At 40.8% G+C, this 21,975-nt stretch overlaps 1 protein-coding gene across 2 annotated transcripts in view; it reads left to right on the top strand.

The window, feature by feature from the left end:
- LOC309480887 (E3 ubiquitin-protein ligase TRIM39-like) overlaps nucleotides 1-17,866 on the top strand; it is a 519,568-nt gene extending 501,702 nt beyond the window's left edge. For both annotated transcript variants that reach the window (XM_082145584.1, XM_082145585.1), the window contains 3 exons: nucleotides 8,935-9,085; nucleotides 15,903-15,929; nucleotides 16,055-17,866. In XM_082145584.1, coding sequence (XP_082001710.1) covers nucleotides 8,935-9,085; nucleotides 15,903-15,929; nucleotides 16,055-16,593 — 717 coding nt within the window. In that variant the 3' untranslated portion in view covers nucleotides 16,594-17,866. The remainder of the gene's footprint in view (nucleotides 1-8,934; nucleotides 9,086-15,902; nucleotides 15,930-16,054) is intronic.
- The last annotated feature ends 4,109 nt before the right edge of the window (nucleotides 17,867-21,975 follow it).

The raw sequence follows: 21,975 nt of genomic DNA on the forward strand, positions 1-21,975 counted from the left end.
TTGCATTAAATCAGACCACCCCACCTGGATACTCCTTCATCGACAACCCCCGTCTGGACCGGCGAGGAGGTGGCATCGCAGTCATTCACCGCAGCGATATCTCCATCCGCCCCATCCCGGTTGTATCCTCATTTGAACACTTGGCTTTCAGACTTCCTGGTTCCCAATCACTCACTGCTGCAGTCATCTACCGCCCTCCCAAAACTTGCCCATCATTTCTTTCTGATTTCACTGACTTCGTAACTCAGCTGTCCTCTATTTCTCCGTCCGTTCTCCTCATTGGTGACTTCAACATTCATATCGACTCTCCGGCAGTAAAATTCACATCTGACTTTTTGGACATTTTAAACTGCCTCAACCTCACTCAGCATGTCACTTTACCCACACATAATCATGGACATATCCTGGACCTGGTCTGTTTCACACCCTCCCTCACCATACATAACCTTTCATTGACCGACCTCACAATTTCTGATCATCTGGCCATCACCTTGGATATCATTACCCCCTCTCCTACCGTCAAACACACAAGAACAATTACATTTCGAAACCTGAAATCCATTAGTCCCATCTCTCTCACCTCCTCCATATCTCATGCCATCTCTACTTCTTCGCTTCCCTCTGATCCGATTGCCTCTGATCTAGTCAACTTCTACAACCACACACTCTCCACCTGCCTCAACCAAATAGCCCCCCTAAAAACTGCCTCAGTCTCCTTCTCCACCTCTGCACCTTGGTACACCCCAGATCTTCACATTCACACAAGCGACTAAACTTGAAAGGATCCATAAAAAATCCGGTCTCACTGTCCATGCCCAAGCCTACAAACACGCCATAACCACATACAATTCTGCTCTCAAAACTGCCCGGTCCAACTTCTACTCACAACTCATCCACTCAAATTCTTCCGACCCCCGCACACTATTCTCCACAAGGACAATATAATCTCCACATTTACTACAGACAAATGCAATAACTTCCTGTCATCCTACCATACCAAAATCCATACCATACACTGTTCACTAGCATCCACTTCCTCCGCTTCTCCTCCTTCTGAATATCAACTCACTCCGCTCACACACAACAGCTTTTCCTCCTTCTCTCCTCTGTCTCTCTCTGACACCTCCAAACTCCTCTCAACCATGAAATTCTCCAACTGCCAGCTTGACCCGATCCCTTCTCCCCTCTTCAAAACCTGTCAACAAATCCTCATCCCTCTCATCACCATCATCATCAACACTTCCCTTACGTCTGGATCTGTTCCATCCCCGTTAAAACTTGCGTCCATTACACCCCTCCTAAAAAAACCTGGCCTCAACCCTGACAATCTGGACAACTTCAGACCCATCTCCAATCTCCCGTTACTTTCAAAAATTCTGGAATGCGCCGTCATCACACAACTCCACCAATATCTCCACTCCTCTCAACTCTTCGAAACATTTCAATCCGGATTCTGTCCACACCACAGCACAGAAACAGCACTTCTTAAAGTCACAAATGATCTCCTCATTGCTGCCGACTCTGGTTCCATATCCACCCTCTTTTTCCTCGACCTCTCCGCTGCATTTGACACAATAGACCATACCGTCCTCCTCCATTGTCTTAAATCTATTGGCATCTCTGGCACAGCACTTCTCTGGCTCACCTCCTACCTCTCTGACCGTCACCACTTTGTCTCTGTTAACAACTGCAACTCCCACACCTCCCCTGTCACCCATGGTGTCCCCCAAGGTTCCGTGCTCGGGCCCCTCCTCTTCACCATCTACATGCTTCCCCTCGGTCAGATCATCCGCCACCATGGACTCCATTTTCACTGCTACGCCGATGATACCCAACTCTACATGTCCACCAAATCCATCACCCCGGCTATCCTCTCCACTATCACCAATTGCATTTCCGACATTAAAACCTGGATGGACAATAACTTTCTTAAACTCAACAGCAATAAAACAGAACTCCTTATCACCGGCCCAAAATCTCTCCTCTCTTCAATTCAGAACTTTACTCTCCTTATCGACGGACATAATGTCACCCCCTCCCTCTCTGTCCGAAACCTTGGTATCATAATGGACTCCGCCCTCTCATACCGAACACACATCAACCATATCACTAAACTATCCTTCTTCCACCTCCGCAACATTTCCCGCTTTCGCCCCTCCCTTACCCTGTCAACAGCTGAAATCCTCATTCATGCATTCATAACTTCAAGACTTGACTACTGCAATAGCCTTCTCTACAGACTTCCTACCAATCAACTACAAAAACTGCAATACATCCAGAACTCAACTGCCCGCCTCCTCACCCACTCCCGGTCAAGAGAACACATCACCCCCGTTCTCCAGCAGCTCCATTGGCTACCTGTTCATTATCGCATTCAATATAAGCTCCTCCTCCTCACCTACAAGTCCCTCCATAACCTGGCCCCGCCCAACCTCACTGAGCTCCTGGAACAGCACCAACCCACCCGCCACCTCCGCTCAGCTGGCACAAACCGCCTTACTCCAATCGTCCGCACTAACCGCCGGACCTTGGGGGATCGAGCCTTTGCTATCACTGCCCCCACCCTCTGGATCTCACTCCCTACATCCATTAGAAACTCCGACTCACTACCAAACTTCAAATCAGTACTCAAAACCCACCTGTTCAAACTAGCTTTTCCTTAAAACCCCTTTTGTTTTGTTTTGTTTTATTCCCCATTTGAAGCGTCTTTGAGTGTCCAGAAAAGCGCTATACAAGTGTGATGTATTATTATTATTATTATTATTATTATTATTACATCTCCTAAATTTGAGAGTTGGTAAACTTAATTTCCTCAATCTATCTTCACACAACATATTTTTCATTCCTGGAATTAATTTAGTAGCTCTTCTCTGGACCCTTTCATTTTTTTCTACATATTTTAATTTATATGGACACCAGACTGAGCTTGCATATTCAAGATGTGATCTTACCAGGGATTTATACAATGGTAAAAATATATCCTTACCTAAATTTTGAAAAGTTCTTCTTATTATTGCAATCATAGATGTTGCTTTTTTAACTTTTTCAGAAATATGTGTGTGGAATTCAAGTGAACCATCCACCACAACACCTACGTCCCTCTCCTCATGTACAGGATTAACCACTATATCCCCAACTACATAATTGGCTACAGTGTCATTTTTTTTCCCAATATGTAAATGTTTACACTTTTCGGGATTCATCTTTAATAGCCGTAACAACCAACTAGTATAACAACTAGTATAATCTTGTGGATTCAATCATTTCAAAGTAGGTCAGAATAAAATCAGATGTAACAATTTCTTATTAGTCAGGTAAATCTATAATGCCAATTACATAGTCATTTCGAAGATAATCAATACAAAACATAAAATGTTCAGAAATAAAGAGTAAAATATGCACACCTGACATCTGAAAGATACATAATGCTGAGTGTATGGAAGACCTTCAGCATTACGGGCTGATCAGACTACAGAATCACTATGAGCCGTTTGCAACATTTCTTTAAATACTCAGAACAAGACAAAACATCCTCCAAATGGAGGCACAAACTAACAATTGGAATTTGCATTAATAAAGATCCCAGACTTGGTAGTTTACACCTTTTTGAGGACAGAAGGTAATTTGCATGAAATACACTGGTAAAGGGCTCCCCCTCCACAGTAAGCAAAGTATTTCTAAACTCTCTAACTTGTAGCTTTTGGTCTATTTCTCTGGACATGAGACCATTGTACCAATTACACTGAAACATTTCAAATGATACCTAACATGACTGTCAATTCGCTTGCATTGACAGAACATTATATTTTTCATGTAATCATTGAACTAAGTGAAGGGAAGATTGGGTGAAGGGAAGGGAAGGGATAAATTGTTAAGGAAGGACAAGAGTAAAAATGTTGTGGCAAATTCAAAGCCCTCAAATCGGGTCTCAAAGAATTTCTCAGAGTCGAAGTTCCAGGTCTCAGAAGAATTAACTTTATTGACAAGCAACAAAGTGAGATGCCAACTGGCCATCTGTACATCTGACTTGCAATGGTTTTATACCCTTTCCTTATCACTAGGCAGCCAATCAGCTATCTTATTCTTTTTTGTTCCGCCTCGAGATCTCGTGACCATTAGAATCATCTTTCCCAGAGACATCTCTTTATTGGTGGACAAATCTTTGGCCACACCCATTTTTAAAAAAGATCTCAGGTAACATGATTCTCTGCACCTGTAGTGTCCTAGTGCCATCCATCATTTTTAATTAACATGTTTTTCAGTACCATCTTATCCAGTGGTTCTCAATTCCAGTCCTCGTGACCTAGCCTGGTAATACCAAACTCTGCTACTTCGCTTTGCTTCGTAGACAGAGTCTGGAATGGCATAATAGAGAAGTGTTTTCTCTCTCGCAGGGGGGGCGCTTGACTGAAGTTTAAAATCATTGGTTACCCGTAAGCCAATCACATAACGTTTGGTTATGGTGTGTGTTATGCGCATGCTCAGCCGCATCTAACTTCCACTGTAAACACACATATGATGCGAAAACAAAAACCATCGAGCGAAATACCGGAGTGAACATGGCTGTGAACGACTTTTGCAGATTATGTGAAGTAAATCTATGCATCCACGGTACAATCAGCGTCTACGTCACGGCTCTCAGCCCGCCCTCTGTTCGTTGATTGGCCCGGCTGTTTTCAGGCCGGAGGAAAACAGAAAGCTATGACGCTGTCTCAGACTGAGTACAGAAGCGAAATGAAATTGAGCGGAAGTACGAAGTCTGACGTAGTCAGGCTACTCGTGACCCACTGCTCTGCACATTTTGTATGTCTCTCTTATCTGACACACTCAGTTCAGTTCATGGAGTCTCTCCTAATGAGCTGATGATCTGGTTCAGGTGTGTTAAATAAGGGAGACATACAAAATGTGCAGAGCAGTGGGTCACGAGGACTGGAATTGAGAACCACTGATCTTATCAACCACCTATACACATCTTTCTCATTGGGCTTGTTAGGTACTTTTCCATCCTTACAACTCTTTGACCTGGTTTAACCTGGTTTCTGTCTGAGATACAACAATATAGACTTTTACATGAGGCAAAGGAAAATCTCCAACACAAGAAGCTTTAACCACATATTCACTCTGAGGGGTGTGGATACGGATGTGTTTGTTTCTTGTGCTTGAGGATACGTTTACACGACACCGATATGCTGAAAATGGAGAAGTTTTTCCTTTGAGTTTTCTTCGACACAGTCAAAACGATCCTCATTCAAACGGATCCGCAAAAACGACTAAAGACCCTGTATTCTGCTGCCAGGCCATTAGATGGCGATGAAACACTAATACGCTAATACTAATACTAATACTAATACTAACACTACTAATGCTAACACTAATACTGAGACTGAACACGTAATACGCATGTGCATGACGTCATCGTCTTCAGAGATTTGCGTTTTTATCGTTTACACAGAGACAGTTTTTAAAAACGTGTACTTTGAAACCCGTTTTCAAAAGTTTGCGTTTTCAGGAACCCAAAATGCTGTTGTCGTGTAAATGAATGGGCAAAACACAATTTTTTTTTACACTTTTTAGCTGAAAACACTGTCATGTAATCCCTGAGTTCAGTTTAGTCTTAATTGCATCCTAGTTAGTCTCATTGGTAACTGATTACATTCAGCTGTCTGTCATTACGTTTTTTCTCTTAAGCAGTTATTTTATTTAAATATTTTATGTAATATTTTTTGTATTTTCCATTTTCATTCAAGTTGTGTTTTTTTTTTGTGACATTTGTATAATTTTTTTTATGTTTTAAATGTCTATAGTTTTTATTAATTTTTATTTCAGTTGTAGTTTCAGTTAGACTACATGAAAATGAGAAATGTTCCTGTCTTGGGATTGTGGGTGTTTTTAGTGTGTGTGGTTTTAGTTTCAGTGAACTAAAATAACCCTCAGTCAGAAATCTCCACGTCTCCAGCTTTACACACACCAAACTTTACAGTTTTATTCCTGTCTATATTCTAAAGGTTTTTACTGAGGGGTTTGTTCATATATTCTCAAATAGCTTACCTGATCTATCTCAGCTGCTCAGTGAACCCAAACAAACAGATGAACTAGAGGAAATGACTAGCACTATGAGCACCATTTTCTCTAGTACATTAGAAATTGTTGCACCAATTAGATTAAAAAAGGTTAGAGAGAAAACTAAAGCACCACGGTACAAAAGTGCTACGCATGTTATCAAGAGAGAAACTCGTAATTTAGAGCGGAAATGGAAACAAACTAATTTAGAGGTCTTTAGAATCGCGTGGAAAGACAGTATGTCACATTATAAAAAGGCCCTAAAAGCAGCCAGGGCTGAGCACCTCCGCAAACTAATAGAAAACAACCAAAACAATCCAAGGTTTTTATTTAACACCGTGGCTAGACTAACAAATAGACAGACATCACCTGAGCAAAATATTCCGTTACAGTTTAGTTTAGTAGTAATGATTTTATGAATTTCTTCACTGAGAAAATAGAAAGCATCAGAAACACAATTGTAAATGTACAATCTTTAATGGTGTCTTATGATTCAGCCTCAATTATCGCCCCTCAAGAACAACTACACCGCTTTACAACTATAGGACAGGAAGAGCTAAATAAACTTATCATTGCATCTAAACCAACAACATGTTTATTAGATCCAATACCCACTAAACTACTGAAAGAAGTGTTACCTGTAATGGAAGAGCCTCTTCTCAATATTATTAACTCGTCTTTATCTTTAGGTCATGTTCTAAGAATATTCAAGTTGGCAGTTATAAAACTCTCATTAAGAAACCGCAATTAGATCATAATAACCTAGCAAATTATAGACCCATTTCAAATCTTCCATTTATGTCTAAAATACTAGAAAAAGTGGTGTCCGCTCAATTGTGCTCTTTCTTGCAAGAAAATTATATCTATGAAATATTTCAGTCAGGATTCAGACCGCATCATAGCACTGAAACTGCGCTCGTTAAAATTACAAATGATTTACTTTTAGCTTCTGACCAAGGCTGTATCTCAATACTAGTTTTACTTGATCTTAGCGCTGCGTTCGACACTATAGATCACAAAATACTCTTAGATCGACTACAAAACTACACTGGTGTTCATGGACAGGCACTAAGCTGGTTTAGATCGTACTTATCTGACCGCTACCATTTTGTCTGTTTAAATGGGGAAAAATCGAAGATAACGTCAGTAAACTATGGAGTGCCGCAGGGATCTGCGTTAGGCCCTCTGCTATTCTCAATATATATGCTGCCACTTGGTAATATTATAAGAAAACATGGAATTAATTTCCACTGTTATGCTGATGACACTCAATTATATATTTCATCACGACCAGATGAAAACAATAAATTATCTAAATTGACAGAGTGTGTTAAAGATATAAAATACTGGATGACGTGTAATTTTCTGCTATTAAATTCAGATAAAACGGAGGTATTACTTATGGGTCCAAAAAACTGCCTTACAATACAACTTTAATTTAGAAGGATGTCCTGTTACTTTATCCACTACAGTAAAAGACCTGGGAGTAATACTAGATCGCAACTTGTCTTTCGAAAATCATATTTCATATGTTACAAGAACAGCCTTTTTCCACCTTAGAAACATTGCTAAGCTACGTAACATGCTATCTGTTTCTGATGCAGAAAAGTTAGTTCATGCATTCATGACCTCGAGACTAGATTACTGTAATGCTTTATTAGCTGGTTGTCCTGCATCCTCAATAAACAAGCTACAGTTAGTCCAAAATGCCGCCGCTAGAGTTCTTACTAGGTCAAGAAAATATGATCATATAACACCAATTCTATCATCTCTACACTGGTTACCTATTAAGTTCCGTATCAATTACAAAGTATTACTAATGACCTATATATAAAGCCCTAAATGGTTTAGCTCCAGGGTATTTAACGGAACTTCTATCGCCCTACAATCCATCGCACTCTTTAAGATCACTAAATTCGAGGCTTCTGGTCATTCCTAGGATATCTAAGACCACTAAAGGAGGGAGGGCGTTTTCACATTTAGCTCCTACTCTGGAATGGCCTTCCTGATATTGTTCGAGTCTCAGACTCGCTGTCCCAGTTTAAAACTAGATTAAAGACGCATCTCTTTAGCCAAGCATTCTCATAATACTTACCTTTTATACTACAGTTGAATAAGATTGAATGCATTAATATTATGAACAGCAGCTACGCTAATTATTTCCCATCTGCTTTTCTGTCGTTATCTCGGGATGCTAGTCCCGAGGTAAATAGAGTTCGTCAGCTCCAGTTTGTATCCAGCCTCTCAGAGACGACTCGACGCCGGCGATATGTTATGCCCTAAATTAATACATGATTAACTAACTGTATTTTTCTATGTACATTTCTGAAATACACTTTCTGTAAAGCTGCTTTGAAACAATATGTATTGTGAAAAGCGCTATACAAATAAATTTGAATTGAATTGAATTGAATAGGCCTATATCATTCACCTGATTTATACAACATCTTATTCCTAAAAACATGATGAAAAGTCTGTTATTTTCTGATTTATGGAGTAAAAATAATAATAATCCAAAATCCCCTCAGTAAAAACCTTTAACTCTAATATGTCAACAAAATCAGACAAGAATGTTGCACCTGACTTTATTCAATATTCAGATTTCTGTTCTGGATATTTAATCAAATCAGTGCATATTCAATTAGACAATGCTTCATTTGCATATTAAAATTTTTCAGAAATGTTTTAATACAGAATATATAAGCAATTCTTCATGCAGTCAATCAACTAGGGAAAGTACGGTGATATCCATCGATATCCATACAGAGGTTTTGCCTCAACTGTGTTAGAAAGCTCCTGTGTAAAACATTTTGAATTAACTGCTTTAATAATAATGATCATATTTACCAGTCTTCTCTCTCTCTCCTGCTGTAGATGAGCTCATCCCTGAACACTCGTCCACACACCAAGAACTGGACTGAGATCAGGATTGACGCTGATGTGAATGTGAACTCTCTGAAAAGAGCTCTGACTGAACTGAAGAAAACTCTAGATGAGACACTGAATGAAAAACTCAGTCAAATTGGTATGTGAATATCAAATACAGTGTATAGATTTTTTGTTATTAACTTTGAAATGATGTTTTTCAAGGAATATTATGGGTTGAATAAAAAGTTGGTGATCACCACAATTATTTTGTCTCAGTCTGCAAAAGATCACACTGTTTGAATAATATAACCATAACATAACTTAAACTTGCCATGTTAGCATTAGACTGGTGTGATAAAATCACTTACTAAACGTAGAGTATGTAAAGTTATATCCAAACTTTAACTTTTATAACCAGTTATTACAGTATTACTTTAACTTACTTTAGAGACATGTGAGTGATATGATGTGACTATTCATGAACAAACACTAATACAAATCACTGTAAAAATTGTTACATGCTATTTAAAAAAAATGATGATAACAATATTACACATTATATTTTTGAGTAGTTTTTAAAGGAGACATATCATGCTTTTAAATTGTTCCTTTTTACATATAAATCATACATTTGTAGTCTATATAAAGCGGAACTGCAATGCTTGGGTCTGAATTCCTCATTATTATAGCTCCACAGGCCCCTTTTTTACCCCTTTTCTAATGTGCTTCTGAAAGCAACTCGTTTTGGTGCGGTCTCTTTAAATAATATTGAGACACTTCATACCCCGCCCCCTCTCCAGGTTGTAGCGGTGACACTCGTCGGTTCAACTCCACCCCGTTCGGCCATTTTTGTAGTCTGGTAGCAGAGATAGGATTATCTAGCGCACAGAAACTTTTATACACACGTTATTAACAAAATGTCAACAACGGAAGACTTGTCCAGCCAGCCTTACATGTTCGAGCCAGAGCCGGAGCAAGATGAAAATGAAGACGACGAACCTGCAGAACAACGTCTTCATATGGATGTATCGCAATGGTGTGTACTGTATTTACACATGAAACTTTGGTCTTCCGACCTTTTACCACCGTGTCGATTTATTTTGATTAATATGTCCGAGGGAGAGAGAGCAAGACAGCGTCTAGTTTGGAGACGGTGATGTCTTGTTTACACTTTCGCCTGGCTCTGAAGAGAGAGAGTGAGCGCGCGCGCGACCGGGTCTCTCTCTCTGCTCGTTCTTTCAGTTAAACATGCTCCTGTCACAAGCGCGGCAGTTCATCTAAATTAGACGGTGTAATGAAGCGTGTGGGTTACTACATCCAACAACCGAACATTTTAACTTACCCTCTCGTAACTTCTGCATCCTTTAGCTTGGACTACAAAATTGCAGCGAGAAATAATAATGGCGGATTGCTCGAAGTGTTGGGCCGGAAGTCAATGTCCTTATTTGGCAGTTCCGCTGCAAATACTGTGACGTGATAGTTCAAAAAACGTCATAGATAACAGAAAAATCTGAACCGGTTGAAAAATATGACCGAAACAGAATATAAAGATATCAACGAAGCACCTGAAGAGAATAATTTCATCTTTTCTGTACTTCTAAACACTCCAAATATACAACAAAATGCATTTAAGGGCTAAAAAAGTGCATTTAGCATGATATGTCCCCTTTAAGGCTTGATTTCTTTAATGAAATCTACCTGATTAAATCATGTAAAATATCCTAAATTATTTAATATATATGACACAATGAATTTAATATTTTCGTATTATTTTTTATTTTTATTTTTATTTTAGTTGACTCTTAAAGGTTTAGTGAACGGAAATGACCCTGAGGGATTTTTTCTCCCAAGGTTTTTTTCTTCTTTTCGCCTTTGGCTTTTGGCTTGCTTAGTTGGGGACATTTAAAATTGAACAATATTATTGATATCCTGCATTGACACCATTATATGAGAACTGAATTGAGCTGGACGATGACATCACTGTTTTCTCCAGAGCGGCTTTATCTATAAATCAACTAAATTAATAATTTTTTACAACAAAAATTAACTTCAATGAATTTACTTAAGCTGGACTGTGACGCTATTTTCTTCTAGAAACCAATTTTGTTGCATTATTTCCCTGTTATCACTGTAAAGCCATATATAAATTTATATAAAGTTATATAAATGAAGGTGACTTGACTTGACTAAGTTATGTTGTACAAGTAAAAGACTGTATCTGCTCAGCACAGCACAATACACACACTTGTTACTGCACTGGCATTAGCAAAGCTATTGCTTATTGAACAAAGCAACATATTATTAACACATGCAGTTCCCTTTCAAGGGAACTCGAGCTGCGTCGAGACGCGGTGGGAACGCCCTGCGTGATTGCGTCGCGAAGCACGTGTATAATCAGTCCAATGGAAAGACGAGACGTCATAGGCGGGTGACGTCATCGACCAGGAAACTATAAAGCACCCCTGGAAACAGACCGCGACAGCTTCTGTGCCTTCAGCAAGCGATCTGTGTATTCTGTCCTTGTCATATTTAATGTGAGGATGTCAGCACTGACGCTATTCGAGAATTGCGTCGCGCAACAGATAAACTATACCGGGGAGGGACAGTTTTGAGAAATCGTTTCTCCTCTGCGCCCTCTCGGGTGCGACTCTCTGAGGAGGGTTGCAACGCTGCCAGTTCGGTTTTTCCTGCCGGTTCGCCGGTTCGCCGTTTCAGGACACCGAGGTGTCAGCGTCCCCAAACGATCCTCCGAGGAGGGTCGTAGAGCAGTCAGTTCGGTTTCCCTGCCGGTTCGCCGTTTCAGGGCGCCGAGGTGCCTGCTTTTTCCAACGATCCTCCGAGGAGGGTCGTAGGAACAATGCTAGTTAGAGCTTTGTTAGAGCAAAGTGACTGTTCAACCAAATCCAGAGGCCAGTCTCGAGAGACTGGTTCTCCTAGTAGAATTTCTGGCAGCGTGGAAACTACTGCCAAGATCTGAGGACTGTCGTTATCTCTATTAAAACTTAGACAAGAAGTCCTGACGCTGAGGCTATCAGGCTTCTGAAGGTTCCTCCGGGGCAGGGACGGTTTTGAGAAATCGTTTCTCCTCGGCACCCTCTGGGGTGCGACTCTCTGAGGAGGGTCGCAGCGCTGCCAGTTCGGTTGTTCCCTGCCGGTTCTCCGTTCAGGGCACCGAGGTGTCAGCATCCCCATACGATCCTCAGAGGAGGGGCGCAGAACGGTCAGTTCGGTTGTTCCCTGCCGGTTCGCCGCTTCAGGGCACCAAAGTGACTGTTCAACCAAATCCAGAGGCCAGTCTCGAGAGAGCGTGGAAACTACTGCCATGTATTTCTCAGTGGGTCCTGCACACTATAGAAAAGGTTTCAGAATTCAGTTCGGTTCTCGTCCGCCCAGATTTCTAGGGGTCCTCCCCAAAGTGGTGGACCCCGAGCAGGCTCTGGTTATGGAGCAGGAAGTACTGACACTTCTGCAAAAGGAGCTATAGAAGGGGTTCCTCCTCCCAGCAGACAGTCAGGGTTTTACAGCCGTTACTTCATTGTTCCGAAAGAGGGTGAGGGGTTGCGTCCTATTCTAGACCTGCGTCAATTAAACAGCAGGTTTCATAATCTCAAGTTCAAAGTATGCTTACGCTAATATGATTGTGTCACAGATTCAGTCCGAGGACTGGTTTGTCACAATAGACTTGAAGGACGCTTACTTATCTATTCATCCTCATCACAGGAGGTTCCTGAGGTTTGCTTTCGGGGGCGAAACATACCAGTATCGGGTTCTTTCATTCTGCCTAGTTTTATCACCCCGCACCTTTACAATATGCGTGGATGCAGCTCTGGCTCCTCTGAGACTCCAGGGCATTCGCGTATTATACTTTATCGACGATTGGTTGATCCTAGCTCAATCTGAGCAGATGGCAGTTCGGCATCGAGATGTCGTTCTGTCTTATTTAAAGATGTTGGGGTTGTGGCTTCGCCGTAAATGGGGTAAAACTAGGCCAGTCACTCACTGTGGAACAGTTTCAGACTGTTGGGTCTCATGGCAGCTGCATCCAACGTAATTACTTTTGGCCTTCTGTACATGAGACCCCTGCAGTGGTGGCTCAGGACAAAGTTTTCTCCGAGGGGAAATTCGTTTTCGCATGATCAAGGTCACGCGGCTATGCCTACGTGCCTCGATCATGTGGAAGAACCTTGGTTCCTCGCCCAGGCCCAGTGTTGGGGGCTTCTTGTCGACGCATAATGCTATCGACGGATACTTCCCTCACAAGTGGGGGGTGATCATGAGTGGTCGCTCGGCGAAGGGTCTTTGGCAGGACCATCTTCCTTTTTGCACATAATTGGCTAGAAGTGATGGCGGTATTCCGAGAATCTCAATACTTCCTGTCAGACCCGAGAGGTCACCATGTGCTTGTCCTTCCGGACAACACACTGATGGTCTCGTATATCAGAGCAGATATCCTGTTGAGGCAGGGGCTGAGGCCCGGGGAATGGAGACTTCACCCTGGGGTGGTGGAGCTCCTTTGGGAGAATTTCGGTCAAAACTCAAGTCTACCTTTTGCATCGTTTTATACAACGCATTGCCCTATGTGGTTCTCCCTGACGCATCCAGCTCTGCTTGAACTGGGTGCAACGTATTAGGTGAGGTTGAGGCTACACCTGTACGCATTTCCCAATATCTTTGCTCCCGAGAGTTACTCTCATCCGGAGTTATGGATACTGTGGGCTCGGCCTCTGAGGGGGCCCAGCTCATAGATTCAGGTCTCTCGACTGAGGTCGTGGAGACCATACTCCAGTCTAGAGCTCCCTCCATGAGAAGACTGAATATGCATTGAAATGGAAACTGATCTCTGCCTGGTGCGGAGAATGCCTTCTGAATCTTGCTATCTGCCCTATGGTACAGTACTTGATTTCTGCAATGAATGTTTCTTTGCTGGGTTATCTCTGAGAAGAGATCCTTATTTTGTCTTCTCCATGGTACATGAGGCTGAGGCCTGCACGTACTTGGATTTGCACCTGGTATGGTGATAGTCTTTCTTCACCCCTTGCCGTGTTGTATTCCTAGGTTCCTACTAAATTTGCGGGTCATTTGTGCTGCAGGCCTTCTGTCCTCCACCTCCAGATCAGGAAAAACGTAATCTGTTATGCCCTGTCCGGGCTTTGGATGCTTATGTCCACAGAGCTGCCCTGTGGCGTATATATAAGAGCAATTATTTGTCTGCTTCGGGTTACCTAAGATAGGTTGCCCTGCATCTAAACAGATAGTGAGCAAGTGAGTAGTTGAGGCTATCTCACTTGCTTATGAAGCGGCCGGACAGCCTTCACCTTTGGCTGTCCCGGCCCATTCTACCAGGCTTTATTATCAGGAGTTTCACTCTATGACATCTGTAATGCGGCAGGCTGGTCCTCACCGCATACATTTGTTAGATTTTATGACTTGGACCTAGGCTCCACTCCATGGTCTAGGGTGCTTGTTTCCTAGTGTGCACATGGTCTTCATACAGAACAGGCATTTGTCATATGGCGTCGTGGGTATAGGGTTCCCACCGTGTCTTGACGCAGCTCGAGTTCCCTTGAAAGGGAACGTCTCAGGTTACGTATGTAACCCTGGTTCCCTGAGAGGGAACGAGACGCTGCGTCGCCTTGCCATACTCCCTGCATGCCTGTGATCGACTTGCTTCGGCTTTTCAGAAGCTGTCGCGGTCTGTTTCCAGGGGTGCTTTATAGTTTCCTGGTCGATGACGTTACCCGCCTATGACGTCTCGTCTTTCCATTGGACTGATTATACACGTGCTTCACGACGCAATCACGCAGGGCGTTCCCACCGCGTCTCAACGCAGCGTCTCGTTCCCTCTCAGGGAACCAGGGTTACATATGTAACCTGAGACGTTATTCATAACCTATCCATAAGCTCTACTCTTCAATGGAAATGATCAAAACATCAACATAACAGAAAATCTTTCACATGTCAAACATAACTGAACATTAAACATTAACAGATTTCCCTTCACTCAAAAACACACAAAAAAACACTTAATTTCAATATTTACTCTCCATTTCCAGCCATGTGCAAAGCATGCTGGGAACTAACAATGGTGTCTCTAAATTAAACTGCAAAATTTAACTAATTCTCTTAAAATAAATATGTAGCCTTCTTTCCTTAATTGAATCAGCTTAATCGGTTCCTCAATTCAAGCCTCAAAACTGCTTAAGTTTCCTTAAAAAATGAGGAAAATGTATCTCTTGGTTTTATTAGTGAAATGTTCTCATGCCACTGATGCTGCCAGTAGAGTGAAACTCACTGTTAAAGGTATAGTGGAGGATTTTCTTTTTCCGGGTGGATCATCAAGACTATTGGTCCTCCTAATTGTCAATCATTCTGGTGATATGTTTACGTAAGGCCGTCGTACGTGCTCGTCCCTAGCTAGTTTTCGCTTTCTGCGCATGCGCATTTTCAGGTGTATATGTGTGGTGAGCTACGGCTTCAGCCATTCATTGAAGCTCGCCGTTCTCACCGGGTTTTTTCTAAATGTCTGAGGGTCGCAAGAGAAAAGGTGTCTACGAATTGTATGACAAGAAGAGAAAGGCCTCTGAAGAAAGAAACAAGACCAGTGTTTTTGGGAGAATATTTCACACGCTGGCGTGTGCTAAAAGCACAGGTTGGGCTTCCCACTGATGCCTCAGTCGCGAAGTTTCTACTCGACAGGTAAAGTTTGGCATGCTATTTGGAGAAATCCATTTAAAATCACTGCTAGTAAAAGTTAATGTAAGCTATGATTACTCATGCTCTCTCGTGGCCACGTTTAATAGGCGTTCCCTCTCGGGAGCAGGTAGAGTGTTGCGCATGTGCATTTTTTCAAAAAGTGGAGAGGGTGGTTCTTTTCTAAAATTTGGGAAAATCCTCCACTATACCTTTAACCTGAAATTTATTTGAAAATTATTGCTATAAATAATTCATCATTATATTGTCATCTGTGTCCACAGGGTTGAAGTTTGTGCAGAAGTTTGCAGGTACAGTGTGACTGACACCATTTTCTTCAATACACTCACAATACATTGTTTATAATCTGTATTATATTCTGTACATCTGAAAATGTTTGTTCTGAAGTTGATTAATAATGACTGATCTCTCTCAGTGGATGTGATTCTGGATCCTGATACAGCTCATCCATATCTCATCCTGTCTGATGATGGAAAACAAGTCAGTGAAGGAGACACTGAGCAGGACGTCCCAGAAAACCCAAAGAGATTTGAAAAGTTTTTGTGTATTCTGGCAAATGAGGGATTCAGTTCAGGGAGATTTTACTATGAGGTGCAGGTGAAGGGAAAGACTTATTGGGATTTAGGAGTGATCAGAGAATCCGTTAACAGGAAGAAGGCGTTCAAACTGAGTCCCGAGGATGGAGTCTGGACTGTGATTCTGAGGAATGAGAATCAGTATGATGCTTGTGAAAATTCACCTGTCTCTTTATCTCTGAGAGTGAAACCAGAGAAAGTTGGTGTATTTGTGGATTATGAGGAGGGTCTGGTCTCTTTTTATGACGTGGAGTCCAGATCTCATATCTACTCTTTCACTGGTCAGACTTTCACTGAGAAACTATATCCATATTTCAACCCATGCAATAATGATAAAGGTAAAAACTCAAACCCACTGATCATCACTCCTGTCAGATGAAACGAACAAAATAAATCAAGTAGATTTTACCAGAACACTTTATAATAATACAGTAATAAAGTACTTACTGGAAATCATTTTCAAACTATTATAGTTAATTAATAGTTTATAAACTGTAGTTAATACATTAATAAACTATATACAAATAATGAGATCTTCATTCATTGTCACTGTAATTAACAAAGTGTTATTGTTTAATTTTCTCATATATAGAGAGTTAGATAATGCTTTGTTAACAACTTATTAACCATAAATAGTTCTCTCTTTAGATTGTGGGTCAAAATGTGTACAAGTGCAAAATGAACGGTATATTCAGGCCTTTAAAAGTCAATCAATGACAAAACATCAACTATAATCAAATATTTGTGAGACATATATTTTTGTGTGATTTGTTTAAAAATATATTTCATCACGGCTCCATTTGAATGGCCAATTTATTATGAATCTATATATTTCTAATCAACACAAAGATTTTGCTTTTCTTTTTCATTTATACTTTGCTTTTGCTTTTCAAATATACTATGAAATTGACATATGATTTAATATTATATATGGTTAAATTGTACATAATATGCTACACTTACTGTGTTTCAACATGTTATTTTGTAAGGAAATCTCTGAAGCCATTTTCTCTCTCTCCTCTCCAGCTGTAAACATTGAATTACTTGTGAAATATTGATGATCTTGTTTTATATTGTAATAACTGCATCATCTGAATAAAGACAAGCGTTCAATTCTATAACTGATATTGAGTATAATCTAAACATCTTTATAATTATTATGCAAATTCACATTGGAGAACAATGAATATCTGCTCACATAAACATTACAACAGACAGACAGGATATAATTTAAACATGGAGGATCTTTATTGTTGAATTACATTAATTGTGAATGAAAATACTGAATTATTATTCAATGTAGATGATCATTAAATCTAGTACGTATTCTTCAAGAGAAGTGAGAGCATTAGAAGGCTTCACAATGACAGTTTTTACCACAATATCAGCAATTTGTCACTTAACTATTAAAAAACTATTATCTCAGTTTGTCACTTTCATCTTTCACATCCATCATGTCTAAAAATGACCACAGAAATTGTCAAAAATCAATTCTATTGTGGCAAATGTAAAGCAAAAAGAAATGTACGGGAACTAGAAAGAAAGAAACAGAAGTATTTGTTTTTACATGTTTAAGGTAAATCCTGTCATGTTTATATGATCAAATATAGTAGATAATATAGTATAACTGCTTGTCAAGACCAAGAAACATCATTATTAGTGTCATTGCCCCCATAAGAGACTAATCCAGATTCACTGAATTCAGAGTTACTGAACTGAATCTGTTAAATAGCAGTCAATCTACTCTAAAGTTGTGATCTACTCTGTCAAGTTATAACAGTAATGAAAAACATGCTTTTGTATATAATGTATAGCAAAGGCTACATCGATACATTTATACTTGTTTTATAGCCTTTAATTTGTACATTGATTGAAGGAGAACGTGGTCAGGATGAGGATTAACATGTTCCTTTCTTAATAAAACAAGAAGTAAATTACAGATAATCAAAATAGCAGCCCTTCATTAATATATCATTGTTAAAACATTGTTACACAGATGAGAAAAAAACGTCTCAGGTTACGACTGTAACCTATGTTCCCTGAGAACAGGGAACGAGACACTGCGTCGATGACGCTTTGGGGAACGCCTCAGGCGTGACAGGTGTCTGAAATCACTATCAAATCACGGCAATCACATTGACCGGCGACAGCCCGTGAATTATTAATGTGAATGATTAACGTGCGACCTGCAAGTATAAAAGGTCGCCTTGCAAACATGACAATCACCTTATCGTCTGAAGGGACTGTTTGGTAGGCAGGCCCCGAGGCATGGCAAGGAGACGCAGTGTCTCGTTCCCTGTTCTCAGGGAACATAGGTTACAGTCGTAACCTGAGACGTTCCCTTTCAAAACGGACGAGTCACTGCGTCGATGACGCTTTGGGGAACGATATACCCACGCCGCCATGCTAAGGGGAGTGCATGCCAGGTGGCAATGACAACTGTCAGAACCAGCAAATTCAAATGAAACGCTAGAACCACTCACCCTCAGGTCACACTGGGCTGTCAGTGACAGCATTCCCTACGGTCATAGCCCAAGCTAAGCCTCGCAGGAAAACCTCCATAAACATGGTTAAATGAAAGGCCTACCTGGGCCTGCTCAGGGCCTGGAACCACAGCTTCCAATTATTCCCTTCCAGGGAATGTGGCTAGGGAAACCGAAGGAACCCCAGCCAGTCACTATTCAGGGGAACGTACTCACCCCTAAATGCCACCAGGACGGCCTGACCTGGCGTCAGTCCACTTCCTGTCTGTCCGAAGACAGAGCCTCTGGACACTTGCCTTAGGTAAGGCATCCAACCCAAGGGACTGCGAAGCTGGCACTAAACACTCGGCCCGGATCTCAGAGACGGGATATCCCGGAGAGTATGACTCAGCATAGTGCTTTCCAACCCTTGCTAGCGAGGGGAGTTTCTCTACTCGATCCACGGATCTACCCAGTGTTTGTGTTTCAAAACACTGAGGAGGCCTGTGAAGGCCTAAGAGCTGATCTAACTGGGAGGCCTCACGAGAGGCCTACGACCGTCTGACCAGACTAAGGAGCCCACATGCTCATAGTGACCCTCGGTGAGGGGAGCACATGGTCCGCCTGGTAGGCAAACCAGGCTGTAGGTAGAAAAGGAGGTTCTGGGAGGGAACCCAGTAGCAGAGAATGAACACTTTAGTCGAGCCAGGGCGCAAGCTCGCCTTCAGCAGCTGCCTGCTAAGGCCAGCTGAACGGATAGCAAGAGGCCACTAGCTTCCTGAACCCAGCACCGCTAGGAAACCACTCACAGGGAGGCCTGGTGAGGCCTACTACCTGATAACCACCGTCTGTGGGGGCTCACCTTCAGGGAGGCCTGGTGAGGCCTACTAACTGATAGCCACAATATCTGAGAGCTCACATTCAGGGAGGCCCGGTGAGGCCTACCACCTGAGAATCACAGCATGTGAGACCTCCAGGGAGGCCTGGTGAGGCCTACTACCTGATAACCATCTTAAGTGGGAATTCACCTTCAGGGAGGCCTGAGGGGCCTACTACCTGATAGCAACTGGAGTCCAGGTGATAGTTCCAAGGCGGCCTGTTAAGGCCAGCCATCTGGGGACTCGCCTATCAGGGAGGCCTAGTTGGGCCTGCTAGATGATAGCAAGTCAATACTGCTACAAAGGTACACTGTTGGGAACCATACTACCCAAACATAGCTATTGGGTCCAAGCACCTAGCTACTCGGTCCAAGCACCTAGCTACTCCCACAATGTTGGGACTCATCTCCGAGGAGGCCTGTTTAACCCCCTGAGGTCTACGGTATCGCCGGCGATACCAGCTCGCTTTTTTTTTATCAATGTAAAAGAAACTCATAAATACTCTGTTGACTTTGATTTTCCATAGGAGTTTCATACATCAATCGATTCTGTTAAATGTGTATTATTTTTGTGTATACTCACAATAAAAACAAAGTGTTGTGCTTTTTGCCAAATAAAGAAAAATAAACACGAAGCGAGTTCTGCCTTCTCTCTGCCAGTGAAGTCCATTCTGAAACGCGTCCGAAAATGAACAATAACTGAGCGAATACTCAGTCAAACAGGCATACAGACACACAGGCATGAAGCTTGAATTCTCTTCTTTTAAATGAAGTAATTTATATAAAAAACAAATATTCTCATCTTGTGAAATCTGTATTAAAAGAGAGCGATTCCAGTCGAGCTCATCTCATCTCATTACGTTATAATCGGCCACGCCCACGGAAAGCGCGCGCTTGACTGAGACGATCCCATACAAACTGTGAACGCCCACATATCAGCTCGAGAAAACACATCAAGTTTATTCAGATAAGTGTAGTTGTCTACACTGTCTCGCAGCGCTGTGAGGAATAATAATAATGGAAAACTTACCTCAGAAGTGCTGGTATTTCGAGGAGCAACGGATGGAATAATGTAGTAAGTTTTTTTTTTCATTCTCAAGTAAATCGCATTTCTGTGTGAATGAATGAACGCAGAGATGCGCTGTTTACCACAACTCGCAAAAAGACGGTTTAAATTTGAATTGCGTTTCTGTGTGTGAATAAATTATCTGCTTTTAGCAAACTATTTTGCTATACTGAGTAAAATCGATTGAAATATGTTGAAATAAAATGTATTTGTATAAGCAACGTATTAAACTGCAAATTAACATTTATATTCCTTATAATAAAAACGAAAGACCTATGTTACAGACATATGAAAGACAACATTTCGTTGATTAGTTTTGGATAGATTACACATTTTTACTGTAAAATATCTGCCACCTCAAATAAGCTTTTGTTTGCCAATTTTTGCTAATATGTTAAATATAGTATGTTTTGTCAATGTAGGCTATATTCGAAGTTTGAAATATGTATGATAAAATGTATACTTTAGTTTTTACAAAGAAAGATTACACTTCAATTGTTGTTGTAATTGTAACCTTTTTAATAAAAAAATATATATTTACAAGGTAGATGTAAACAAATTTTAAAAGGTAAATATAAGCATTTTCTTTAAATAATTTTTATTGTGTTTTATTATTGACAAATTTGGGGAGAGGATACATATTCCAAAACTGAAAATACAGTATGAGAATTAACTGCACAATTAATAGACATGTTTTCCTTGGATATTATACAATTTGCAAGCAAAATTTGTGAAAAAAAAAAAAATTTGACATGCTTCCAACTGTGAACCAATTTGGTAGAATATATATATATATATATATATATATATATATATACTGTATATATATTGCTCTTGCATTCTTTCTTGTGGCTATAGGTGACACACCTGAATGAATGGCTCATTAAGTATGCGGGCCCCATTGTCTCCTAAGGTGTGAACCACTACATATGCATGATGCTGTTGAATGGTTGACGCCCCTTGCGCATATTGCCTTTACAAACAAAAAGTGTTTTACAAGATTTAAATCAATGTATTGTGTTATGTGAATGATAAGGGCAGGATGATTTTCACATCATTTTGAAGAAAAAACTCTAGGCAAAGACATCAATTAGTCAAAAGTCTTATTGACACGTATTTAGTATGTGTTTTGTGGCCTTATTTCAGAAACTTTAGTTTTTAGTTTTTTCAATAACCATGCATAAACATTATTCTCTCAAAAATACAAACATGTACATTAGGGCTGGGCGATAAAACGATAACGATATGTATCGCGATAGACACGTAATCAATATCAATAAAAAATGCGTTCGATAAAACGTTCGATAATTATTTATTTATTTTTTTCGTTGGAAGAAACCAGCAAAGCAAGTTTGA

Source organism: Leuciscus leuciscus, assembly GCF_965113295.1.
Source record: "Leuciscus leuciscus genome assembly, chromosome: 18".
Classification (NCBI taxonomy): Eukaryota; Metazoa; Chordata; class Actinopteri; order Cypriniformes; family Leuciscidae; genus Leuciscus; species Leuciscus leuciscus.